At 49.8% G+C, this 27,364-nt stretch overlaps 2 protein-coding genes across 3 annotated transcripts in view; both read left to right on the top strand.

The window, feature by feature from the left end:
- Positions 1 to 18,822, top strand: part of AARS1 (alanyl-tRNA synthetase 1) — a 49,541-nt gene extending 30,719 nt beyond the window's left edge. For both annotated transcript variants that reach the window (XM_073307194.2, XM_073307193.2), the window contains exons 16-21: positions 65 to 173; positions 1,262 to 1,375; positions 1,934 to 2,053; positions 2,792 to 2,878; positions 9,921 to 10,034; positions 18,195 to 18,822. In XM_073307194.2, coding sequence (XP_073163295.1) covers positions 65 to 173; positions 1,262 to 1,375; positions 1,934 to 2,053; positions 2,792 to 2,878; positions 9,921 to 10,034; positions 18,195 to 18,380 — 730 coding nt within the window. In that variant the 3' untranslated portion in view covers positions 18,381 to 18,822. The remainder of the gene's footprint in view (positions 1 to 64; positions 174 to 1,261; positions 1,376 to 1,933; positions 2,054 to 2,791; positions 2,879 to 9,920; positions 10,035 to 18,194) is intronic.
- Positions 18,823 to 18,914: 92 nt separating this feature from the next.
- EXOSC6 (exosome component 6) lies at positions 18,915 to 23,487 on the top strand. The gene has a single exon (XM_073307191.2). It carries the CDS (start codon positions 20,895 to 20,897, stop codon positions 21,696 to 21,698), a length of 804 nt encoding a protein of 267 aa, XP_073163292.1. The 5' UTR covers positions 18,915 to 20,894; the 3' UTR covers positions 21,699 to 23,487.
- Positions 23,488 to 27,364: the final 3,877 nt, after the last annotated feature.

Below are 27,364 nucleotides of genomic sequence, written 5' to 3'. Positions count from 1 at the left end.
AGGAGGGTAGTGATAGGATTTTTAGCCATCTCATCTTGGGGGCCCATGTCTGTTCTTTCCAAAGACACCTGCAGAACTCAAGCCATGCTGGCCCTTTTGTGATTACCTCTGAAGAAGCGATTGCTAAAGGCATCCGGAGGATAGTTGCGATCACTGGTGCTGAAGCACTGAAGGTAAGTTGAGAGAGAAGGGGGATCATTTTGAAATCCAAGTCCTGTGAGTAGCCCCCTGGAGCATGTGCGTGTGGCAACCCCATTGTGGACAAGAGATTTTAATCTGTATTAAAGATTAAGAGCCAGATCCTCCACTGGGTTTAAATGGTTCTTGCACCACTGACTCCACTGGGGTGATACCACTGAGCACTTGACCCCAGGTCCCTGCAGCATTTACAGCTTCTAACTTTAGCTTCAGAGCTGCAGGTCCGATGGGTGAAGTGAGCGATTCCCTTGCAGATCTAGGAGAACTGTGCAGGAGGTTCCCTGGCCAGGCCTCCTGGGGAGCCTTCCATGTAACACTATTGCACACCCTCCAGCTGTCTGTCAGACTGGCAGTGTAGCGGGAGACTATGAAGAGTGATTACAGTGTCTGATTTCCTGCCAGGCCATGCCAAGCCATGTTGGTGGGAGGAAGTATGGCAAAGGATGGTGACAGGGGTGAGAGAAATGGAGGAGAAATGCTTCCTGCTATATTTGTAGCAGCTGTACTTCCATTCTTGGGCTGGTGTCTTATGGGACAATGCTTTCCCAGGGAAGTAGTTCAACTCTTGGTACGATAGATCTGTAAGTGTTCTCTGCACTTACTGAGCAAATGGCACAAAGAACACGGCCCTGGAGCAGAGCTGTGGAGAGAGAGCTCTTGGGACAACCACTGTATTGTCAGCCGCAATTAATTATGTGAACAAAGACTAAACATCACAAGAGTTCCAGTCCTCATGCTGTGGGGTGTAAACTGGTCCCATGCTGGTGTCAAGAGGGCATTTTTCCTCCAGGGTCAGTGAGGTGCATCTATGTGGGGTGTAATGGCTTTCTCTGAAGCATCTGACATAGGCCAGTACTAGGAGGGGAGTGGCAGGTTCTGGGCATGAGATTGGCTAATAGACAAGCACTGCCTTGAACTCTGCTGCTGAGATATCTTTATTGTAGCTCCCTGTGGGAACATCTCTCGTGGGTTGTAGTATTTCTGTCCTTTGTCACATGGTGTTGGACAGCCCAGCGCTCGGTAGCCCTCATATGAAGCTAAGACCTGAATTCTGCTCTCTCAGGCACTACGAAATGCAGACAGCCTCATGAAATCACTCTCTGCGTTGGATGCCAAAGTGAAGGTCCAGACCGCTCCCAACAAGGATGTGCAGAAGGAGATTGCAGACCTCAGTGAGGTAGGGTGGGCACCCCAGCCACTCTGGGAGCATTGCATCAGACTGGCAGGAGCAGAGAAGAGTGAGATGCCTTAGCCTGGGTTCTTAAAAAAAAGCAAGTCACTTAGCTGTCGTAGAACCAAGGGCGCATGGGACCTGTGTCCAGTGCCTAAAGTGCTGATTGGGGAACCTGGGTTCAATTCCCTGCTCTGCCAAGGTCTCGTGTGGCCTTGGGCAAGTCCCTGGATCTCTCTGTGCCTCAGTCCCCATTATTCCAATAGCAGTAATAGCCCTGTCCTGCCTCACCTGGGTGTTGAGGGGCTAAATCCGTTAGAGGTTGGGAGGCACTCGGACACTATGGTGATGGAGGCCACAGAAGTATTCTAGGTGGACCGTGCAGTGCAGATTGAGCAACTGCCACCTTGTTCTCTGTCTCATGTGTGACGCTGGGAAGGAAGTTTCGTGCTGGGTGCTCTGCTTGAGTGGCTTTTTCATCAGTTCATTAGGGTGGGGAGCACAGAAACCTCAGCCTCCTGTTATGGTAGGCCTAGAGCCTGAACCCCCCTCTTCTGCTTCCAGACACTGGCTACCGCAGTTATCCCACAGTGGCGGAAGGATGAGCTGAGAGAGGCGCTTAGAGCACTGAAGAAAGTTATGGATGACCTAGACCGCACAAGCAAAACAGACATCCAGAAACGAGTGAGCCACTAGCCCAGCTGGATAACACTGGTGGGATGGGGGGTCCTGTGGACATGCGTGTGGGCTCTGCTTCCTGCTCCCAACCCAAATAAATATATGCTCCCTGAGGAAGGGGCCTGTGCTGCCTAAATGCAGCGGTCTAGCTGACACCCACCTTTTCTAGTCATGGTCTCTGTTTTCCCCTTCGCAATCTCCTCTTTCTTTCCCCCACCTCCGCAGCTACCTGGGGGGAGTGAGGTTGGACAGTCCTCTGTAGCAGTAATAAATGTTTTCAGCTGACCACCAAGGGTGCTGTTGGACAAATGGTCTGCCCCTCTGAAACTCAGCCGCCCCTTCTGCTGGCCAGAAAGGTGGGTGAGCCATGTTAGCGCCTGGAAAATGCTTCAGGGCCAGCCCAGGGCCTGATGTGGGATATTTATGGGTTGCAGCTGAAGGGACTGGTACTTATTGCTTCTGACTCCATGTGGTAACTGATGACTGTATTTGGGAGGCTGTACAGCACAATCTTCTCTTGGGTCACATACACAGATCTTCCGCTGTACACACTCAAGGGTTATATTGCTGTCCTGGCTGGCCCAGTGTTTGGGTCCGTGCAGGACTGGGGCAGAATGATCAAGGAAGGGGAGATGGGGAGTTCCAGTTGGCAGAGGTTTGAAATCTTTCCCTTACACTAATGGACCTCCCGTGTCCCGGCGACACGCACCAATTTACAGTCTGACTGTCTGCTTGTTCTCGCAGGTACTGGAGAAGACCAAGCAGCTCATTGACAGTCATCCTAACCAGCCACTGGTGGTCCTGGAATTGGAGAGTGGAGCTTCAGCAAAGGTAATCCAGCTACCAAGGCAGAACAGCCTGTCCAGGCCCCCTCCATACACATGGCTGGGGAGCTTGGAACCTAGCCTCTGAATCTCTGCTCTGGGCAGACACAGTTCCACAGTGTACTCATTACACAGCCTGTTTGAGAGCCTCCATCCGGGGGCACAGACTAGGGTGGGGAGTGGTGTGTGCTGCTGCTCATGTGCTGGGTCTCTGCACCCCTCCTTCTGATTTAACTAAGCCCACCCTAAACATAAACAGAACAGTGAGGATCTCTGTTATTTGTCGTCCTAGCTCTCCTCTCCTTCCACATCCCAGCTTCCAGACACTGGCTGAGGATGGGGATCCCTTCAAAAATCTCTCAATGACTTTCCTAAGTGACCCAAGTAAGGGTAGCCCAAGGAGGTAGCTAGAATAAGAGGGAAATACAGGCTAGAAACATTCTGACCAGGAAGATTTGCAGAGAAGAGGCGGAAGCTCTGTCACATGGGACGCTGAAAGCTAGCCAGGTGAGTGCAGTGTGTCCTGTGCTGGCCCCTTGCGCTTGTCCTAGGCTCCACCTAGTCCCTGCCTTGGGAAGAGTGGTGTGTCATTCTCCAGCTCTGATTTCTTGGATTCTGTAGCCTGTCCAGCTGGTTTTGTTACAAGCAGGGACAAGCTTGTTTCCCATCCCCCTCCACCTCCAGTAGCCACGAGTTGAATCCATTCTTTCGTCTTTGCAGTGCTTGTTTGGCTGTGCTGGTTGAGCTCTACCACTGCCAAGCACCAGTTGTAAATGGACAGTCATGGTAAATGAGGCTGCAGCCATCCACTTTGAATGCCCCTATTAAACTTCTCCATGGACAGCCTCCCAGCTGATCTCGTTCTAGCCATCCCTCCTGTCAGTTTCAGGGCAACTGCACCTCTTTTCCCCCCTTCTGGTCCCTGGAGGCCACTCACTCTAGACTTCCATCTCCCAGCCCTCACCTCTCCTGAGCAGAGACCTGCATTGTACTCCCTCCTGACGAGGGGACCTTTAAGGCTGCTCTCCTCCCTGCCTGCACTGTGATATCTCCAGCAAACCAGACTGCCTACAAGGCCAGTGTATGCACTTTGCCTTCTCTGCAGAGGATATGCCCAGTGCATTGCCTGCAGTTATAAGTTATCAGGCAGCCCTTTCTGAGCAAGTGCCTTTATTTTTAAGAGAGCATTACAGAGAAATCTTTTTTTTTTTTTTTTTTTTTTTAAAAGAACCCACAGGCATGCTAAAAAGCTCATCAGAGGTCACCCCAACTCCAGCCTCAGGCTCTGGTAGGTGTTAGTCCTTCAGAACCCACAAATGGGTTTTCCCTGTAGTGACAAGTTCATAACTGTCTCTGACTCAAACCAGACCCAGGCTGGCAGTTCAGAGGCCTGAGCTATATAAAGAAATGGCTGATCTCCAGTCTCTGGGTGATCAGCAGGTGACCCTGCCTTAGACAATGACCCATGCCTTAGATCCTGGCTTCCAAAGGCTGGGATTTTGCATAACTGGAGATGGAGGAAATTGTAATAACCTCGCATTGGGAGTCTGCAGGAAATCTACTGAAGACTTCTTGTCCCCAGAGTCCATTGTTTGGTACATTTTCAATATAGTTCTTGGAGCTCCCAGGCCTCCCCACCGATCTAGAGAGCCATACAATCTGGTCCACAATAATACATCGAGTTAATATAATAAGGCTTTCAAAGATATTGCTGGAAATTGCCCTATCTGTCACAATTCCAGACACCCACTTACACAGCCCTTGTCTCCACAGTATCTGCAGGCCTGTTGGCTTCTGTGCAGAAGGAGAACATTGTTCTGGATCTAGAATTCTTTTTTGGGGCCATTACTGCGATCTAAACAGATGTTGCATCTCCCTTGCTGTGTTCCATCACCAGAGTCCAGGAGCCTTTCTCCATTGTGCTGGTGGCATGTCCCTTGTGTAGTAATATGCTGGCGGTGCCCGCTGGGGGATGGCGCACACAGTGGGATTACAGCCATCACATCCTGACAGTGCCTCCTGGGCTGGCAGCATCTAACAGTACAGTTGGAGTCGTGTGCATCAGCTTATCCACACACACAGCCTGTTCTGGGAGTTCTGTAAGTACACCAGATCTTTCTCTGAGTGAGGGAGCTCCATCTCCTTTGGAAAGACTTGGTGCCTGGTGCTCAGGGACTTATTTCTTGCCAGTCCATGCAGCCTCTCTGCTCCCACCCTCCATGCAGCCCACTTCTGCTGACTAATAGAATCATAGGAATGGAAGGGACCTCGAGAGGTCATCTAGTCCAGTTACCTGCTCTCATGGCAGGACTAAGTATTATCTAGACCTTTCCTGACAGGTATTTCTCTAACCTGCTCTTAAAAATCTCCAATGATGGAGATTCCACAACCTCCCTAGGCAATTTATTTCAGTGCTTAGCCACCTTGACAGGAAGTTTTTTACTAATGTCCAACCTAAACCACCCTTGCTGCAATTGAAGCTCGTTGTTCCTTGTCCTATCCTCAGAGGTTAAGGAGAACAATTTTTCTCCCTATTCTTTGTAACAACCTTCTATGATTCTATGATAACAGTTTTCAAGTACATAAAATATCAGGGTTGGAAGGGACCTCAGGTCATCTAGTCCAACCCCCTGCTCAAAGCAGGACCAATCCCCAACTAAATCATCCCAGCCAGGGCTTTGTCAAGCCTGATCTTAAAAACTTCAAAGGAAGGAGATTCCACCACCTCCCTAGGTAACGCTTTCCAGTGCTTCACCACCCTCCCAGTGAAAAAGGTTTTCCTAATATCCAACCTAAACCTGCCCCACTGCAACTTGAGACCATTACTCCTTGTTCTGTCATCTGCTACCACTGAGAACAGTCTAGATCCACCCTCTTTGGAACCCCCTTTCAGGTAGCTGAAAGCAGCTCACAAACCCCTCCACCCCCATTCTTCTCTTCCGCAGACTAAACAAGCCCAGTTTCCTCAGCCTCTCCTCATAAGACATGTGTTCCAGTCCCCTAATCATTTTTGTTGCCCTCCGCTGGATGTTTTCCAATTTTTCCACATCTTTCCTGTAGTGTGGGGCCCAAAACTGGACACAATACTTCAGATGAGGCCTCACCAGTGTCGAATAGAGGGGAACGATCACATCCCTTGATCTGCTGGCAATGCCCCTACTTATACAGCCCAAAATGCCATTGGCCTTCGTGGCAACAGTGGCACACTGTTAACTCCTATCCTGCTTCTCGTCCACTGTAATCCCTAGGTCCTTTTCTGCAGAACTGCTGTGAAGCCATTCGGTCCCTAGTCTGTAGTGGTGCATTGGATTCTTCCATCCTAAGTGCAGGACTCTGCACTTGTCCTTGTTGAACCTCATCAGATTTCTTTTGGCCCAATCCTCTAATTTGTCTAGGTCCCTCTGTATCCTATCCCTACCCTCCAGCGTAGCTACCTCTCCTCCCAGTTTAGTGTCATCTGCAAACTTGCTCAGGGTGCAATCCACACCATCCTCCAGATCATTAATGAAGATATTGAACAAAACCGGCCCAAGGACCGACCCCTGGGGCACTCCACTTGACACCGGCTGCCAACTAGACATGGAGCCATTGATCATTACCCGTTGAGCCCGACAATCTAGCCGCTTTCTATCCACCTTATAGGCCATTCATCCAGCCCATACTTCTTTAACTTGCTGGCAAGAATACTGTGGGAGACGGTGTCGAAAGCTTTGCTAAAGTCAAGGAACAACACGTCCACTGTTCCCCCCTCATGAGCCAGTTATCTTGTCATAGAAGGCAATTAGATTAGTCAGGCATGAATCCATGTTGACTGTTCCTGATCACTTTCCTCTCCTCTAAGTGCTTCAGAATTGATTCCTTGAGGACCTGCTCCATGATTTTTCCAGGGACTGAGGTGAGGCTGACTGGCCTGTAGTTCCCAGGATCCTCCTTCCCTTTTTTAAAGATGGGCACTACATTAGCCTTCTTTCAGTCATCCGGAACCTCCCCCGATCGTCATGAGTTTTCAAAGATAATGGCCAATAACTCTGCAATCACATCTGTCAACTCATTTAGCACTCTCGGATGCAGCACATCCGGCCCCATGGACTTGTGCTCATCCAGCTTTTCTAAATAGTCCTGAACCACTTCCTTCTCCACAGAGGGCTGGTCACCTCCTTCCCATGCTGTGCTGCCCAGTGCAGCAGTCTAGGAGCTGACCTTGTTCGTGAAGACAGAGGCAAAAAAAGCATTGAGTACATTAGCTTTTTCCACATCCTCTGTCACTAGGTTGCCTCTCTCATTCAGTAAGGGGCCCACACTTTCCTTGACTTTCTTCTTGTTGCTAACATACCTGAAGAAATCCTTCTGGTTACTCTTAACATCTCTTGCTAGCTGCAACTCCAAGTGTGATTTGGCCTTCCTGATTTCACTCCTGCATGCCTGAGCAATATTTTTATACTCTTCCCTGGTCATCTGTGCAATCTTCCACTTCTTGTAAGCTTCTTTTTTGTGTTTAAGATCAGCAAGGATTTCACTGTTAAGCCAAGCTGGTCGCCTGCCATATTTACTGTTCTTTCTACACATCGGGACGGTTTGTCTCTGTAACCTCAATAAGGATTCTTTAAAATACAGCCAGCTCTCCTGGACTCCTTTCCCCCTCATGTTATTCTCCCAGAGGATCCTGCCCATCAGTTCCCTGAGATTGTCAAAGTCTGCTTTTCTGAAGTCCAGGGTCCGTATTCTGCTGCTCTCCTTTCTTCCTTTTGTCAGGATCCTGAACTCGACCATCTCATGGTCACTGCCTCCCAGGTTCCCATCCACTTTTGCTTCCCCTACTAATTCTTCCCTGTTTGTGAGCAGCAGGTCAAGAAGAGCTCTGCCCCTCTTTGGTTCCTCCAGCACTTGCACCAGGAAATTGTCCCCTACACTTTCCAAAAACGTCCTGGATTGTCTGTGCACTGCTGTATTGCTCTCCCAGCAGATATTGGTGATTGAAGTCTCCCATGAGAACCAGGGCCTGCGATCTAGTAACTTCCGTTAGTTGCCGGAAGAAAGCCCTGTCCACCTCATCCCCCTGGTCCGGTGGTCTGTAGCAGACTCCCACCACGACATCACCCTTGTTGCTCACACTTCTAAACTTAATCCAGAGACTCTCAGGTTTTTCTGCAGTTTCATACCGGAGCTCTGAGCAGTCATACTGCTCTCTTACATACAGTGCAACTCCCCCACCTTTTCTGCCCTGCCTGTCCTTCCTGAACAGTTTATATCCATCCATGACAGTACTCCAGTCATGTGAGTTATACTACCAAGTCTCTGTCCCCTCTTTCTTCTTTTCTCAGACTAAACAAACTCAATTTTTTCAATCTTCCCTCATAGCTAGTTTCTAGACCTTTAATCATTTTTGTCGCTATTCTCTGGACTTTCTCCAGTTTGACCACATCTTTCCTGAAATGTGGTGCCCAGAACTGGACACAGTACTCCAGCTGAGGCCTAATCAACACAGAGTAGAGCAGAAGAATTACTTCTTGTGTTTTGCTTACAACACCCCTGCTGATATATCCCAGAATGTTTGCTTTTTTTCCAACAGTGTTACACTGTTAGCTCATATTTAGCTTGTGGTCCACTATGACCTCCAGATCCCTTTCCGCAGTACTTCTTCCTAGGCAGTCATTTCCCATTTTGTACGTGTGCAACTGATTGTTCCTTCCTAAGTAGAGTACTTTGCATTTGTCCTTGAATTTCATCCAGTTTATTTCAGGCCATTTCTCCAGTTTATGCAGATCATTTTGAATTTTAATCCTATCCTCCAAAGCACTTACAACCCCTCCCAGCTTGGTATCATCCACAAATTTTATAAGTGTGCTCTTTCTGCCATTATCTAAATCATTGATGAAGATATTGAACAGAACTGGACCAAGAACTGATCCCTGTGGAACCGCATTTGGTATGCCCTTCCAGCTTGACTTGAACCACCGACAACTATTCTCTGGGAATGGTTTTCCAACCAGTTATTCACCCACCTTTATAGTAGCTCCATCCAGGTTATATTTCCCTAGTTTGTGAGACAGTATCAAAAGCCTTACTTAGATATACCACATTTACGCTTCCCTCTATTCACAAGGCCTGTTACCATGTCAAAGAAAGCTGTTAGCTTGGTTTGACACGATTTTGTTCTTGACAAATCCATGCTGTTACTTACCACCTTATTATCTGCTCGGTGTTTATAAAATGATTGCTTAGTTATTTGTTCCATTATCTTTCCGAGTACTGAAGTTAAGCTGATTGGTCTGTAATTCCCCGGGTTTTCCTTAGTCACCATTTTTTAGTGTGGCGCTATATTTGCCCTTTTCAGTCCTCTGGAATCTATCCCATCTTCCATGACTTTTCAAAGATAACCAGTAATGGCTCAGACATCTCCTCAGTCAGCTCCTTGAGTACTCTAGGTATCACTTTTTATCACTTTTCAGGTCTTGCAGGCCACAACAGAGGGTCTCAGTCTCCCTGTGCAGGTTCCCCATCACCCACCCCAAGCTGTATGCATGCTAAGAAGGTGGTCATTTCCTCACTTTGTTCTGAGCAGCTCTCCCCTCTCCTCGCTTATACCCACTTGCAAACCATGGTTTCACTGGTTTTGTGGCTGAAGAGCTGCAGATTTATGAGGCCTCAAGTGACCAAAGACAGGGAACTGAATGAGGCTGAGAGTTCGGTATGGACTGGGGAGCTGGCGCAGCTCGGGGGTAGAGTCTGTGTGGGCTTCAGAAGCACAGTACTCCAACTCTAGAGGATCCATGCAGCCTACGCTGCACTCCTGGGAATCTGAGTGCTGCAAAGGTGCTCCTCGCTGCTTCAAGGCAAAATGCATGAGGAAGGTCTTGATCCAGGATCTCGGCCTGGCAATGGCTTGTGTCAAGTTATCTTCAGGGCCACGGGGGACCGTCCTGGCTGGGACTGCAGAATAACCTGTGTGGGAGCTTGTAATGTGCAGTGTGTTCCTAGGCCAGGTGGAAGGTATGCTGGGATGGACTGGCTCTTGCCATTTCTCTGTATATGTATGTGTCACTCCACAGGCCCTGAATGAATCTCTGAAGCTATTCAAGGCTTATTCCCCTCAGACTGCAGCCATGCTCTTCTCAGTGGATAATGAAGCTGGAAAGATTACCTGCTTATGCCAAGTACCTCAGGTAGTACCGTGTGTGTGTGCCCATCCATGTGCCCACCCTGCAGCCATTCAAATGGAGTGTTAGAGCACTCACCACCAGCTGGGGGCCACTACAGGATTTCTGCACCCCTCATGCACAGGGAGTGTCTGTAATGGGGACTGCACCATGTAAGACAGTGGTCCCCAAACTGTGGGGTGCACCCCACTGGGAGGGCACAGAGGAAGGTTTGGCGGGGCCCGGGCTAGCCCCCTTGGGGAGTGGGGAGGCAGTGCCACCCAACCCCGCCACACCCCCAGCTGTGACCACAGCTTTGGCCCCTTTCCCCCTGGGTGGGTGGGGCAACCCTGAAAAGTTTTTGGGGACCACTGTTGTAAGACAAGAGATCAAAAAATGGGAACAGACACTGCCCTTGAATTAGGATCCTATAAAATGGGCAGCTGCTACTGAGGAAAGAGGCTCTGAAGGAGTATTACCTGGTGTTTCCTCTCATTCCTGTCCTCTTGCTCTGACTGCGCCCCTTCAGCCTTGCACTGGCATCCAATGGCATATTCCAGTTTTTTGTTCTGTTACTGGTGCAAGTGCAGGGCTTTGTCCTGCTAGAAAGAGCAAACCAAGAGTCTGAGCTTCCTGAGGTGACACGAGCTGTAGATGCTGGAGCCAGGCTTGGGCATTGCAGAGTGGCAGGTGCGAACTATATGCAGTGAAGATTCCATGAGTGAGAGCTCCCTGCTCCAGTAAGGAACGTGTGTGTCGGCTGCTTTGCTTGGCACTTTAATTGTGTGCCAGTGGTCCCAAGATCTGCTTGAGAGGGAACTGGGTCAGGCACAAGGTGCGAAAGGGATGCCATACTGAAGAATAACTTCAGTAATTCAGTCCAATTTAAGGACAAACCTCCTGGGTAGTTTCAGGGCTATACAACGGGGGTTATTCAGAAACAGCTATTCTGGCATAATGCCACATTCATCTGGAATAAGAGTACCTTGTTGCTAGTGTAGTGTAACCTACTTTGAAAGCTGTTCCTGAAACACACTGTGTAGACAAGCCTTCAGACTGAAATCTCTGGATCAGGCTCATGGCCATTCATTAGATGAATTCCACTCACCTCTCTTTTCCCTGTTTTCCATGATGCTCATTTTCCCCCCCTTCTGCACCTTCCCCCATGTTCAGTTGGCTCTCTCTTTCCCATCTCACTGATATACTGGGGTGGGCCCTTTCACCCTGGATGCTGTATTTATAGACCATGTGAAGTACTAGGCTTCTCGTCCCCCAGCCCCTCTTTCCTCTCTCCAGGATGCGCTTAATGTAAACCAGTAGTTCTCAACCAGGGGTACGCAGAGGTTTTTCAGGGATACAGCAACTCATCTAGAGATTTGCTTAGTTTTACGACAGGCAACATAAAAAGCACTTGTGAAGTCAGTACAAACTAAAATTCTTCTTCAAGTTGTGTCCCTGTGGGTGTCAGTGAGTCCTTGTGCCGCAGATCAGAGATTTTAGGTAACAGTGCTCGGTTGGGTCGTGCATGCGCAGTAGTCTCGTGGTGACGTTGGCACCTCATGTAGCGCGCACACGACCCAACCCTTTCAGTTCCTTCTCTACGTTCTCAGCTGCAGACAGAGCTCAGTGGCACTGCTGCCTCTTCATTTTTCTCTTTCTAGAAATAAATTTGTTTTAGATTGTAGTTGTATAGTTCTTAGCTAGTTAGTACATAGACTCTTAACTAGTCAGTTATTCAAAATTTTTCTGTTTCTTTTTGTGTGTATGTGTATATATATAAATAGAGAGAGAGAATTTTCACTCGTTTTCCAATTGGGAAACTTTAGCGGACATGATGCCCGGCTTGCCTGGATTTTAAAAATGTGAATCTTGCCATGAGGCAATGCCTATCTCCAACGCCCACGCACAGGGTGTCTGTTGTTTGAGGGAGACCCATGTCCCCCAGAAATGTGCACATTGTAGCAACCGGAAGGCTGGGGCAAGGCGTGACCGAGATCTCCGCCTCAAGATGATTTTGATGAAAAAATCTCTTCAGCCTCCTCAGGAAACCAAATCCACATCGGCAGAGACTCTAAGAGCAAACCCTCTAATAACGGGAGTGCTCAGTCTTCCAAACCATCTAGGAAGTGAGTCATGACCCCCCCCCCCCCCAAAAAAAAAAAAAAAGGAACACTCAGAAAAAGAAGAGGTCCCCGGTGAGGTTGATATCCTTGATGCCGAGCTCATCTACAGTGAGAACCTTTGAGGCTCCGAAGCATCATCCCCTTGTGGACGGTCCCTCTGCCAAGCCCCACTACACTAACATGGAGTTGAGATGCGCATGCCTCCTTCACGGCATTGACCACTCCAGTGTGGAACTCGGCACTGACACCAGTTCCTCTGGCAATGCTGCCACCATCTGCACCGACTCATTTGTTGGCACCGGCAGACAGACTGAGAATGGCACTGATCATCTCGACAAAGGTGGACCGCAATAATAGCGCGGCACCAGCCACATCTGCACCACCACAGTTTCTGCATCAGAAAGACACAGTGGTCTCATCGGTACTGCAGTCACCACTGCTCAGCACCGAGCAATCACCGGGCCAATGTGCCTCACAGTCTCTCCATAGTGATGAAGAGGGAGGATGCACAGGGTAGCCAGTTCTCCTCCTAGCATTCTTCGCCTACAGAGAGGAGACCTCCATGGGAAGCTGCCAGAACCAATCCATGCCAATTTCATGAGATGCAACAACGGTATGGGCAACCCTGGCTCTGCCCACTGCCACCTTTCGCTATGCAGTGGCCTCCCTAGGACTCCTGGGCGGCATATAGAGCCCACATACAGATCCTCTACCCCAGCCTGACGGGAAATTAATTCTCCTCCACCTTCCCCAAGTAGGGAAACATCGGAGGCTCGCAAAGGGGTGGCAGAAGAAGAGGAAGAAATTTCAGAACAGGAACAGAAAGGCATTTCACCAGCTCCTAACTCATCTTCCACACCTGATGCGGCCATCATACTACTGCCTCCAGCTACAACAGATGACCTGAAACAGTTTCAGGAACTCTTCAAAAGAGTAGTAGCCAGCCAGGACATTCTGCTTGAGGAGGTGCAAGAGAACCAGCACAAGCTGCTACAAATATTGCAGACATATATATGGCAGACCCCTGCAACTGTACAAGTAAAACTGTACTGCAACCAGTAAAAGGGCTGACAAAGTACTTTGTACCAGCGAAAGGGATGGACTTTCTTTTCTCCCACCCACAACCCAACTCCCTGGTGGTTGAAGCTGCCAACCATCGCAGCAAACAACCCCAATTCCGCTCCACCCCCCTCAGGATAAGGAGCACAAAATATTAGACCTTTTCCATCGTCAAGTGTACTCGTCAGCCACACTCCAATTCAGGGTTGCCAATTACTCAGCCCTCCTGGCAAAATATAACTTTGATAACTATAGCAAGCTGCAAGACTTTCTAGAAGCCCTTCCAGAGGACAAACGTCCCCTGTTCACTGCCATCATGAACAAGGGACAGATAATTGCCTATACAAGTCTATAAGCCTCAATGGATGTAGCAGACACTGCTTAAAGAACAGCGACCACAGCTGTTGTAATACATAAAGCATCTTAGTTACAGCCATCAGGGATCCCAAAAGAGCTTCAATTGAAGGTGGAGGACCTTCTGTTTGACCAGGAAAAGCTCTTCTCTTCTGCACCAAAATGGATGAGGTTTTACATACGATGAAAGGTTCTCAGGACACCCTGTGCACATTAGGCATATACACTCTGCCTAATAAGCAACGCTTGTATACACCATACCAGAAAAGTAGACACACAGCTTTCCAACGCCCACAACAACGGCAATTCGATCACAACAGAAACAAATGTCCACAAAGATGTAAGGCTGCACAAAGCCAGTCCTCGTCTTCTCAACCATCTGCAACCAAGCCACAGTTTTGAAGCCTTGGTTGGGGGGAGGGATAGCTCAGTGGTTTGACCATTGGCCTGCTAAACCCAGGGTTGTGAGTTCAATCCTTGAGGGGGCCATTTAGGGATCTGGGGCAGAAATTGGGGTTTGGTCCTGCTTTGAGCAGGGGATTGGACTAGATGATCTCCTGAGGTCTCTTCCAACCCTGATATTGTATGATTCCCCACAGTACTGCACTGCTCCTACCCCAATTTTTGGCCACAGGCTGCGCCCATTTTACTATGCTTGGGCAGCAATAACAATGAACCAGTGGGTACTGGAGATCATAAGACTGGGTTATGCCATCTTCAGGGACCCTTCTCACAAGGACTTCTTACAACAGGAAGTGAACCATCTCCTACAATTGGGTGCCGTGGAGCAAGTTCTAAATCAATACAAAGGGAGGGGTTTTTACTCCCATTATTTTTTCACCAAAAAGAAAATTGGCGGATGGAGACCCATCTTAGACCTTCAGAAGTTCAACAAATTTGTGCGCAACCACAGATTCAAGATGGTCACACTGGCCACAATTATCCCCACACTAGACGGGGGGACTGGTTTTCAGCCCTCTACCTCCAAGATGCCTATTTCCATATTACCATACACCTGGCTCACAGATTATTCTTAAGATTCACTGTAGAGTCCAACCACTACCAATACCGAGTACTACCCTTTGGTACCCTTTCTACTGCCCCTCAAGTTTTTTCAAAAACCCTTGCGGTATTGATGGCCCACTTACAAAAGAGAGGAGTGATGATCTTCCTGTACCTAGACGATTGCTTGCTGAAAGGTACGACTCGGGAAGAAGCGACGCACATAGTACAGACCACCATCGAACTGTTTCGCACACTAAGGTTGTAGATCGATATACAGAAATCTACTCTGAACCCGACACAACAACTGGAATTCATCGGGGCGTACCGCGATTCCACACAGGCCAGAGCAATGCTGCCCCACCACAGGTTCATAAATATAATTAATCTCATATTGACAGTCACCAGCAGCCCACAAAAATTTGCAAGGACTTGCCTACAACTATTAGGTCATATGGCGGCCACGACGTTCATTATGCACCATGCGAGACTATATATGTGCTGCCTTTAGGATTGGCTGAGCACTGTGTACAAGCCCAGCAAACACTCTAAACAAGAAAGTGACACTACCCTCAAAGGTTATTGCATCAGTACACTGGTGGACGAAACCAGAAAATGTCTGCACAGGGATCCCTTTCCAACAGGACCCTCCATCACTAATAAGCACGACCGACGTCCCCTGATAGGATGTGGCGCTTACTTAGACCAACACACCATACAAGGCAAGTGATCAGCGATGGAAACTCAGCTCCACATCAATCTTCTGGAGCTCCAAGAGGTATACAGTGCGTGCCAACACGTCCTGATTATACAGAACAAATCAATCCGCCTACTAACTGACAACATAGCATGCATGTTCTATATCAATCGACAAAGAGGAGCTTGCTCCCATTCTCTCTGCACAGAAGCCCTGAAATTGTGGAACTAGTGCATTTGCCACAACATAACCATTGTGGCATCTTACCTTCCGGGGTGTCAACACAACAGCAGATAGGTTAAGCAGACATTTCTCTGAGGAACACAAATGGTAAATACACAACTGTCCTCAAACCGATATTTCAAAAAATGGGGCTATCCATCCATAGACCTGTTTGCATCAGTAGCAAAGCACAAATGCCAACTCTTCTGCTTCAGAGTGGGACTAGCACCCAAGTCACTAGGGAACACTTTTCTCATATCGTGGAACACATCACTCCTGTATGCAATCCCGCCGATACCTCTAATCCCATGAGTTATTCACAAGATACGGGCTGACAGAGCGCACACATTCTGATTGTTCCCACTTGGCCCAGACAGACTTGGTTCCCTTACCTGTCGTGCCTAACAGTGTGTGCTCCATGACGTCTTCCATTGTGGATGGATCTCCTCTCACAGAATGGAGGCTGGACTCTCCATCCGAATCCAGCGAAACTCCACCTCAAAGCATGGCTCCTACGTGGTTCCAACATAGCTAATTGGACTGTTCAGAAAGAGTGAAACAGCTGTTGTTAAATAGCAGGAGATTTAGCACTCGACATATCTACCTCTAGAAATGGAAGAGATTCTCACTATGGTGCCAACAAAAACTAACTGCAGTCACGGCGCCTCTACTGATCATATTAGATTACATGTTAGAACTAAAAAGAATTGGATTTAGCCATAAGCTCAGTCAAAGTACACCTAGCGGCCTTTACAGCCTTTCACCATAAGGTGGAGGGAATGTCCATCTTCACTCACCCAACTACTAGACGCTTCCTTGTTGGTATACAGAATATGCACCCAGAAGTCCAACAACCGGCACCACCAGGGGACTTGAATCATGTACCAAATGCCTTACAAGAGCACTTTTTGAACCACTGGTGACCTGTTCACTCCTTCGTATGTCTATGAAAGTTGCGTTTTTGGTAGCGATCACATCAGCCAGATGAGTCAGTGAAATCGGGACACTTATGGCCGAACCTCCTTACACTGTGTTCACTAAAGACAAAATCATGTTATGACCACACCCAAAATTTTTATCGAACGTAGAAACATCCTTTCATGTAAATCAAACCATACACCTACCTACATTTTACCCTAAACTACACTTGGATACATAAGAGGCCGCCCTACATACACTAGATGTCAGATGAGCCATAGCATTCTATTTAGACAGAACCAAACCCTTCCGCAAATCCCCAAGACTGTTTATCTCCATAACAGAATGCTCCGAGGGCTGGGTAATATCGACCCAGAGACTATCTAAATGGATCTCTACCTGTATCCAACTTTGCTACCCGTTGCACAACAAGGAAACTCCACCAGGCATCCAATCCCATTCTACCTGTGCCATGGCTACTCCATAACTTTCCTGAACAGTGTCCCTCTAACAGATACACATAGGGCTGCCGCATGGGCATAGAGCACACCTTTGCAAAATACTATGCCATCACCCAGTGCACTATGTCGGACGCTATACTAGGCCTTACTGTGCTCTCTGCTACAACATACAACTCCCAAGCCCTTATTGTCCACAATAGGGCACTGCTTTACAGACACCTAAAGTGGAGCACCTACAGGGACACTACTTGAAGAAGTAGTTACACAAGTTGTGCAATAACGATGGTTCTTCGAGATGTGTTCCCCTGTGGGTGCTCCACTACCTGCCCTTCTCCCCTCTACTTTGGAGTTTGTACCTCGAGCTCCTCAGTAAAGAAGGAACTGAAAGGGTTGGGTCATGCGCAAACTACATGGGGCGCCAACAGCACAGAGAGACTACTACTGCGCATGGGTGACCCGACCGAGCACTGCTACCTAAAATCTCCGATCTGCAGTTCAAGGATGCACCGACACCTAAAGTGGAGTACCTACAGGGGGACACATCTCGAAGAACCATCGTTACTGCACAAGGTAACTACTTCTTTCATACGGACAATGACTTGTTTATACTGCTCTATATACTATACACTGAAATGTAAGTACAAGGAAGTATTTCTTCACACAATGCACAGTCAACCTATGGAACTCTTTGCTAGAGGACGTCGTGAAGGCCAAGACTATAACAGGGTTCAAAAAAGACCTAGATAAGGTCATGGAGGACAGGTCCATCAATGGCTATTAGCCAGGATGGGCAGGGATGGTGGCCCTAGCCTCTGTTTTGCCAGAAGTTGGGAATGAGCGGCAGGGAAAGGATCACTTGATGATTACCTGTTCTGTTCATTCCCTCTGGGGCACCTGGCATTGGCCACTGTCGGAAGACAGGATACTGGGCTAAATGGACTATTGGTCTGACCCAGTGTGGCCGTTCTTATGTTCTTAATATTTATATTCCAATTGATTTATTTTATAATTACTTTCTCATTTTGACCATATAAGCAATTTTTCAGTACTACTGTGCTGTGATGCTTTTGTATTTTTGTCTGAATTTAGAAGCAAGTAGGTTTTTAAGTGAGGTGAAACTTGGGGTATGCAAAACAAATCAGACTCCTGAAAGGGGTACAGTAGTCTGAGCCACTGATGTAAACAAAGATGGGGGCTCTTGCCCGCCTACCTGGAAAAGACAGTTCCTTCAACCCCCGGCACTGTCAGTTACAGCAAAGAGCCTGGAAATCCTGCCTTCCCCCAGCAGTCACTAGAATTGACTCCAAACCTTGCTGTCTTTATAATCATCTGAACTCTTTTGCTTTTCCAGGAGGTTGCCAACAAGGGCCTGAAGGCCAACCAGTGGGTGCAGGAGGTGTCGGGGCTGATGGATGGCAAAGGTGGTGGGAAAGATGTCTCTGCCCAGGCTACAGGCAAGAATGTTGGCTGCTTAGAGGAGGCTCTGAAACTGGCCACAGACTTTGCCAAGCTCCACCTGGGCGAGTTGAAGAATTGACCTAATGCCCCTACACTGGCTTGTGGCACATAAGGGAATGCTGTCAACTCCCTCCTCATTCTCATCAGCCTGGCTGATAGGTTACAGTTTAATGGGGTCTGTGGAGACAGATACTGCACATCATTCCTTCTGAATCCATCTGCTTGAGGCATTAGCAGACTAAAAGCAGAATCATGCTGTAGTGATCAAAACAAGGGATAGAGAGCCAGCAACTCGTGTCCTAATCCAGCTCTAAGGTCTCCTGCTGTAGCCTTGGTTAAGTCACTTCACTTTCACCCCTCTGTATCTGGTCCTTGTTTAAAATTGAGCTGATAATACTGACCTACTTTCCAGGGTCGTTGTGAGGATTAACTAGCTAATGTAAAGTCTGCAGAGCACAGTCCAAGGTGCTAAATATTAGTAAATATTGTCAACCTTCTAAAATAAATTAAAATGCATGAAAGCCAAGAGTCTGCGAATACCAACCGTCCTTTCCTGTTACAACCACTGGAAGCATGAGCTGTAATTAGAATGGGTGTTAGAGCTGGGATCCAAGCTGCTACATTATTTTGTCCCTTACCACTGTTACCCAGCTGTAGATAATGTGGGAAGCTGTATTAATCTAAGCTGCTCTAGCTATATCCCCTACCTTTAGCTGGGAAACCTCTCTCTGCTTAGAACTGTGAGCCAAGTCAGTGTTGGGTCAGTGTTAATAAAATGACATATGCACTGAGTGCTGTGAACTTAAAAGGAGCAGGAGGATAGCTCAGTGGTTTGAGCATTGGCCTGCTAAACCCAGGGTTGTGAGCTCAATCCTTGAGGGGGCTGTTTAGGGATCTGGGGCAAAAATTGGGGATTGGTCCTGCTTTGAGCAGGGGGTTGGACTAGATGACTTCCTGAGGTCCCTTCCAATCCTGATATTCTGTGATTGTTAATGAAAAATTAAGTGTTGCCATTTTGATTTGCTGAGGGCACTTAGTGTGCGAGCAGCATATTAATCAGATGTTTCCACCCTTCACAGTAGGTGCCTGCTACTGGCAAAAAGAACAAGTTAATGAATCCACTGGTTCATTTGTCCTAAGAGCTGCTTTTCACTGTCCACTTGGAGAGACAGGAAAAGGAGCAGTGTATACAAAGAGGCTTGTACCAGGGACAGGGGAAGGGTGGCTTCGCCGTAGCATGGCCTTAGTAACCCTCACCCTGTAATATCTTGTAATGGCCTTATGCTGCTTCCCTTATGAATCAGACCCTGGGGTTCCATAAAGAAGAAACAGAGGAATGAGGAAAGGAAGAATGAAGCATAGGAAACCAGAGCAAGTATGGCCCTACAGATACTTTACTAATATGCCTCAGCGCTCGAGTCAACCTACAGCAACCTAACCCAAACCAGCATAAGCCCCATTTTGTGCTGGGGTAGTGCATGGAGGGTAGAGGTTAGCACTGATGTAATTGAGTCAGTTTAGTTATGGGGTGCCAGCTTGGAAAAATCTGGAACCGTCTTGTGTCTCCAGCAGGAGGGAGCCCAGCCTCGGGGGGGCATGATCCTGAGGGAAGCAGGGGCTCGGTAGGGTGTTTGATTGCAGAGGAGTGATTGTGGCACAAAAATACCCAGCATCCCTGTCATTCTCTTGGTGAAATACTGCCCCATGTGTGTGCGGAGGTTAGAGGGAGAAGGTGGCCAGTCTGGTGCACTGCAACAGTAACCCCGGGAACATATGTCCCCTTCAGCCCAGCCACCAAGCTAGACAGCAGCTCCTGGGCCTGAACTCAGGCAATGGAGCAAAACCCCCAGGCAAAGCCTGCAGGATCCTTGACCGGTACTGCAGTAACCCTTGATCCCCAGCCACCCCTGCAAGGGTGCCTGGTGTCAGGGTGGGCCCCACACATCCTACCTCAGGGAGGGCAGGGGTAGCTGGAAGCTTGGTGCCCGCTCCCCATGGGGGGCCCTGCAGGAAGGGGGTCAGCCCCAGGCTGCCTTCGTGGGGAGCCCTGCGCCTAGGGCTTGCGCTGTCCCTGCTAAGGGGCCCCAGGGGAGGGTCGCCCCTCGCTAAACCGCGCACCCCGCCCTCACCGCCGGCCCCGCGCTAATCCCCCCACAGCCTTCCCCGCCATGACGGCCGGCCTCGCGCTACCTTCTCTCGCCCTCCTCTCGCTACCACCCCGCTTCCCGCCATGAGGGCCGGCCTCGCGCTACCCCTTCTCCCGCCCGCCTCTCGCTACCACCCCGCTTCCCGCCATAACGGCTGGCCTCGCGCTACCCCTTCTCCCGCCCGCCTCTCGCCACCACCCCGCTTCCCGCCATAACGGCCGGCCCCTCGCTACCACAGCCCAGCCCAGCCCCGCCCCGCCGCAACGGCCGGCCGCACGCTACCCCTTCTCCCGCCCTCCCCGCCGTGACGGCCGGCCCCGCGCTACCTCAGCCCCACGCCCCCTTAACGGCCGGCCCCGCGCTAACTCCCCGCGGTCAGCGCCGCTGAGCCCGCCCCCGGCAGCGGCCCCGCCCCACCCGCGCCCCGTGGAGCGCAGCGGGCCGCCATGGCGCTGGACCACCGGCGCGTGCCGGGCCCGGAGGAGTCGCAGGCCCCGCTGCTGTACGCGGCGCCTGGCGAGGCGGGCACGGACGCCCCGGGCCGGGAGGCGGCGGCGCTGCGGCCGCTGCTGGCGCGGGCCGGGCTGCTGAGCCAGGCCGAGGGCTCGGCCTACGTGGAGCTGGCCGGCGGCACCAAGGTGCTGTGCGCCGTGCGCGGGCCGCGCGAGGCGGCCGAGGGCCGCGGCCGGCTGCTCTGCGAGTTCCGCCGCGCGCCCTTCGCCGTCCGCGGCGCGCGCCCGCGGCCCGGCCCGGCCCCCGCCGCCCGCGAGCGCGAGCTGGGCCTGGCGCTGCAGGAGGCGCTGGCGCCGGCCGTGCGCCTGGCGCGCTACCCGCGCGCGCGGCTGGAGCTGACGGCGCTCGTGCTGCAGGACGGCGGCTCGGCGCTGGCGGCCGCGCTCTCCGCCGCCGCCCTGGCGCTGGCCGACGCGGGCGTGGAGATGTTCGACCTGGTGGTGGGCTGCGGCCTGTGCCGCGCGCCCGGGCCCGGCGGCGCCTGGCTGCTGCAGCCCAGCGAGGCTGAGGAGCGCGCGGCCGCCGCCCGCCTCACCGTGGCCCTCATGCCCGGCCTCAACCAGGTGGCCGGGCTGCTGGGCAGCGGCCAGGGCGGGCCGCCCGAGAGCTGGGCCCAGGCCGTGCGGCTCGGCCTGGAGGGCTGCCAGCGCCTCTACCCGGTGCTGCGTCGCAGCTTGCTGCGCGCCGCCGAGCGCCGGGCGGCCGAGGGCCCGCGGGCCGTGGGGGCCAGCGCCTGAGCCAAGGCGGGCGGGGCCGGGGGATCAACGACGGCCCCCGGAACCGGCCCCGGCCCCCTCCAAGCGGCGCCCAGCGCTCCCCCTTCCCGGGGAAACCGATCCAGCGCCCTGTCCTCCAGGATGAACAGGGGATGGGGCAGCCCCCCTCCCAGGGATCGTCTGGGGGGTCCTAGCAGCACAGCCCCCTCTGGCCAGCAAATCTGTGACTTGAGATCCCCCCCCCCCCCCCCCCCGCGGCTGGTGAGCAGGGCGGCCCTCCCCAACAAAGCCAGCTGGAGACCTGCCCCACTGCTGGGGGGAGCAGAGCCGCAATCCCATCCTCCTGCTGCTGGACTGCTAATGGGACGGAGTAACTGATCCGCGGAGCAGCGGCACCGTCGCCAAAGGGAAAGCCCCACTGGGGATCAACAAGGAGGTGGTGTGGCCACTGCCTGGGGCTGCTCCACTCAGCAAGGAAAAATGAGCCAAATTGAGGCTTGTCTTCCAAGGGGGACACATCATAGACATTTCCACTGGCGATCAAGCAGCCCCCATGCCCTGAGGAAAACTCTGCACCTGCATGATGGGAAAATTGTGGACATTTCAACCGAAATTGGGACTGAAAACAGGAAGCAGAATCTGGAGATGGAACATATGGAGGGATTTTTTTTCTTTTCTTCTCAACTCCAGTACTGAGTGGGGTGAGCTGGAGATGTCTTGTAGAAGAGACTTAACACTGCAGAAATTACAGAAACTGTGGCAAACCTTAGGGCAAGTTCCCCACACCCAGTGGCACATTGTGCCCATGGCAGCTATCATCCGCCATACAATTGTCTACTCTTAAGTGTTTTTAAAGTATAATAGAAATGATTTTGTACTTTATGGTTAATACAATTCAGCAGATGCCACTGAGATATTAACTGGGTTTTGCAGGTTGTTGGTTCTATGCAAAAAATTGAAGCAGTCCAATCTTTGCATTGGTAGGATTAGACTTCCTTGATATTTTGGTGTGTATAAATGTATTTGGTGTGTGCTCCAGGAAAAAAAAACCTGTCCCTCCTGCCTTAGATTTTAAAAGGTTTCTGTTGACTCCTAACTGATTGCTAGGATATGGCAAAAATACTGCTGATCACCAGAGATCTGTTTTATTAGATGGTTTGAAATGTTTTTCTATTGTTTTTTTGTGACATTTGTTGATTATATCGTAACTCTTCTCCTGAAAATCAAGACTGCATTTTTCCTGGTGTTCATTTCTCTTTCCCTAAAAATGGCAGGAACCATGCTAGTGTAGGCTAGTGTGATTATTTTGGTTTGATCTGGCCCTTTCTTACCACCTCTCTGGTTGCAACTCTGCTCAGTAGGGGTTCTTTATTGTCTGTCCATGCTTAATTTGCAGAGGTGCCAATTAACTCACATTCTCCATACAATGGACATGTACTAATGCAGTTTTTTTTTTCTTTCTGTGGGCTTCATGTACACTTGCGTTCTTTTCATGTTGCCCGCAAGTGTTAATAATTGACCACAATAGGAAGAATTGGTAATGAGATCCTTTGTGCTGAATCTGCTGTAATAGTGTAACTCACCCAGCCCCTGGATTGTATTGACTGGGAGATGTGTTCCAGACAGAAGTGATGATGAAAGGGTTTGGGTGTCGCCTTTATGCTTTGTGACTAAACTGTGAGCAACAGTCAGAAACCACTTCCCAGTAAAATCCAGTGCATATATAAGACCTATTTGTAATTCACGACCAAAGATAACTGATTGTATGGGAAACATTTTTCTATAATAAATCATCTTACTGTGAAGTTCACTTTTTCTTGGCTTTGATCTGTGTGAGTGTCTCAATTAATCCTCTCCTCTTTAATGGGCCCTTTGATGGTAACATTTTCTAAGTGACATCTGTGTTGGTGAAAAGTGCCAGGTTCCCAGCCCTGCAGACTAAAAATCCCTACTTATCCACACATCAGATACAGTGTAGGTAGCGGCAGTGCTAGCTTTCACCTACTGCCCACTCCAGCTCTGAGCCGTAGGGGTCACCTCTAGCGTGGAGAGGGTAGCTTTGTGCATATCGGCCTCTGCTCATATGGAAAAGGGGAATTATCTAAAACTTTGCTTTAGAAACTGGATTGACAGCAACAGATTTCACCACAGTTACTGAACAGCACATTGTAACAGCTGGGCTGGTTTGAGTCTTGTCCTAGAGGGGAAGGCATTACAGCTGTTAGTGTTTATGCAGAGGTGATGATATTGTTATCCCTTAAATGGAAAAGAGGCAACTAAGGGGGGGATATGATTGAGGTCTATAAATTAATGATTGGTGTGGAGAAAGTAACTAAGGAAGTGTTATTTACTCCTTCTCATAACACAAGAACTAAAGGTCACCAATGAAATTAATGGGCAGCAGGTTTAAAACAAATACGAGGAAGTATTTTTTCACACAATGCACAGTCAGCCTGTGGAACTCCTTGCCAAAGGCCAAGATTATAACAGGGTTCAAAAAAGAACTAGATAAATTCATGGAGGACAGGTCCATCAATGGCTATTAGCCAGAATGGGCAGGGATGGTGTTCCTAGCCTTTGTTTGCCAGAAGCTGGGAATGGTTGACGGGATGGATAACTTGGTAATTACCTGTTCTGTTCATTCTCTCTGGGGCACCTGGCATTGGGCACTGTCGGAAGACAGGATACTGGGCTAGATGGATCTTGGTCTGACCCAGTATGGGGCTGTTCTTACCTATGGGCCCCCATCAGTAGTATTTGAGCACAGTGTTTAACGTTTTTATCCTCCCAACACCCCCCGGGGGATAGGGAAGTGCTCTTATCACCATTGCACAGATGGGAACTGAGGCGTCAAGAGACAAGGCCTGTCTTTGCGGCAAGAAAGGTGTGTTTTTCCATCAAGATAGCTATCTTGGTGTGAAATCCTAATGCAGGCAAGGCACTGTAGCTTTACCTGGATGTAGCTAACCAAGATCAGCTGCATGGTGCAGGGGTATTGGGTTGATCTTGACTAGCTACGCTGAGGTACAAACATAGCTGTGCTTTGTCTCCTAGACTTTTACAAGGAGGGACTAGTGATCGCAATGAAAAAACAGTCTGTTTTTGCTGTGAAGACCTAGCCCTAGTGAGTCTAGTGGAGCAGGGAATTGAACCCAGGTGTGGATGACATCATAACCATTACACCATCCTTCCTCTCTTATCTAGCAACTGTTTCTCACTGGCAGAACAGCAAACTTACCCCAGGCAAAGGCTTACAAAGTAGAATGCAGAGGTCACAAGGCAACACTGACTTTTTAACTTTATAAAACCCTTTGTTTGGGCGGAGGAGGGCGACGTCAGTCTGATACCGGCTACAGCTATGTGCTGTCACAGCTGCCTTCCAGGAAGGTTGATTATTGGTAGGACAGGGAGGCAATAGTAGAGTGGGCTTGTGCAAAACTCTGTAAGCTTATTTGCTGATCTTTAGTTATAGCTCTGGGCTGAAGACAAGCCAGAAAGTACCATCGATGAACGTGGGATCAGGGGTGGAAGGAAGATGATTTAAAGTGTCTGAATTTCTCTCCCCTGTGGTGAGTTGTAACTGGTACCAGAAATCAAGCAGAGCTGCAGCAGGCAGGTTGTTTTATATAGCTCTTGATTCGTCAGCTGATAGTTGCTAGGAAATATGGTGGAAGAAGGTAATAACCTGTTCGTTACCTAGCAGCTGATACACTGATCTGGAAGCACTCTGAATCAAGGCCTCTGTACCGGTGTCAGGGCAAGAGGTGGCATGAAATGAGGAAAGAGGAACCCCTCCCTAAAGTGAGGGCCAATGTCCCTTACCAAAGTAAACTGGAGAAGCTTAGGGTTAAGTGAACTTAAGAGACATAGGCCAGCCTTGTGTGCTAGCACTTCTGATTGTGATTTCTAAAAGTCTGTCTAGACTGGGGTTAGATCCAGCTGTCTCTGATCTCCATAAGGCTGGATGTAGGTAGATAGTGCTATGGAGAGTGACCAATCCTTCCCCTCAGGGTGGGGTTGGGTTCTAGGAAGTCCTTGGCCAGTCACTATGATATGGCTCTCTTGAAGCAGAAAGGCCAGTTGATAAGACAAATAATAAATAATTCTTCGCTGTGTAGCACAGTTCATTGGAGGATCTCAAAGCAGTTCACAGGCCTTGGGAAATTAAGCTTCACAACACCTCTGTGAGGGAGGTAAAGGATGTGACTAGCCAAGTTGCATCTGATAGGGATGTTGAAGGTTTGGTACAGGGACACTCTTCCTACCACAGTTCAGCAGTGGAAAGCGGTTAGCTGTGCTGCAGTGAGGGAACAGGAAGAGGACACCAAAATGACACTCTGCTCACCAGGTTTCAGAAAATGTAACCACAGACTATGGTCTGTTCTGTTCGTAAGCTCTGGCTTCTGCATCTCTACAGTTTGTCCATAAATCTCCATAACAGAGTAGGTCCCAGCTCAATTTCTAGTCACACATGAACAAATCAAAGCGAGCCATTCACAATGTTATAGGTGGACAAGGGAGATAATGAACAGCATCTAATTGGAGCAATAAATAACTTATACACAAACTATTGGCGCACAAAAATGTCCTTCCTTGGGTCAAAAACTGTGTATGTTATTAGCTCAATTAGGTATCGCAGAGGAAGCTAGCTATTGCACTCAATATCATGGTACCCATCTTGTCTATTTATTCTCCAGGCTCAATAAAGCTATACACATTTTTTGCCCATCAGTATATATAGCAGCACACCAGGCTACTAAGCAGCAGCCTCTGGTAGCCATATGTTTACTAGGAAACCACTGGGTGATATCCTGCCTCCACTGAAAGCTGTGGGATTCTTCTTAGAATGCTTGGTTTCAGGGTAACAGCCGTCTTAGTCTGTATTCGCAAAAAGAAAAGGAGGACTTGTGGCACCTTAGAGACTAACCAATTTATTTGAGCATAAGTTTTTGTGAGCTACAGCTCGCTTGTTCATGTCAATTCCAATCAGGTGTGCGTAGGCTGCATGCATGGCAGCCGGGAAATTTTTCCCCTAGCGGTAGGAGAGAGAGCAGTGCCTCAAGTTAATCCTCATGGAGGCAGCTCTCCATCTGCAATTGGACCCTGGCTCGGCACCTCATCGGTGCGGAGTGCTCCGACACCGCCAGCGCACGAAGCAGCACCGAGGAAGAACTCGAGTAGAGACTCTCAGCTCCAACAGGACAGGGGCCAGCACCACTTGCATTCGCCGGTGCCTCATAAAAAGAAGAAACCCGAAAGGGGCTGCTCCCAGACCAGCTCAAAAGGAGCCAGCTACCATAAGACCTGCGTCGGGCCACGCGGCCTCGGCTTCAAGAGGCACATTGACTTCTGCCCCTACATGGGGCCAGTCGAGTCCGGGCCCCCATCTGTCACTGGTCAGTGAGGGCTGTGATCTACAGATGCCATCCACACTGGAGGCATTCGAGGTGGCGAGAGATCTTATCACCCTCATGTCGCCGCCCTCCCCTCCGAGACGAGACAGGACACTCATGTCGGTCACAGGGGTGCTGCTTCCTCCGGTGCTGTCCACGGGCAAACTGATAATGGTTTTGCGTTGGTCACCATCCCCTCGACTCCAGTCTCCGGTGCCACACACAGGGGAGTGCACAAGTCTCCTAGCCCTAGATGCCGCTCTCCAGCACCAAGTGGCACTGCTCCTCCCTGGT

The sequence above is a fragment of the Lepidochelys kempii genome, chromosome 12 (genome assembly GCF_965140285.1).
Source record: "Lepidochelys kempii isolate rLepKem1 chromosome 12, rLepKem1.hap1, whole genome shotgun sequence".
NCBI lineage: Eukaryota > Metazoa > Chordata > Testudines > Cheloniidae > Lepidochelys > Lepidochelys kempii.
Note: the sequence above shows the minus strand (reverse complement) of the source record. Positions and strands in the feature narration are given on the sequence as shown.

Bases quoted from the DNA above. Each gene is read 5' to 3' on its own strand.
- EXOSC6 (XM_073307191.2), top strand. From the start codon at position 20,895: ATGGCGCTGGACCACCGGCGCGTGCCGGGCCCGGAGGAGTCGCAGGCC.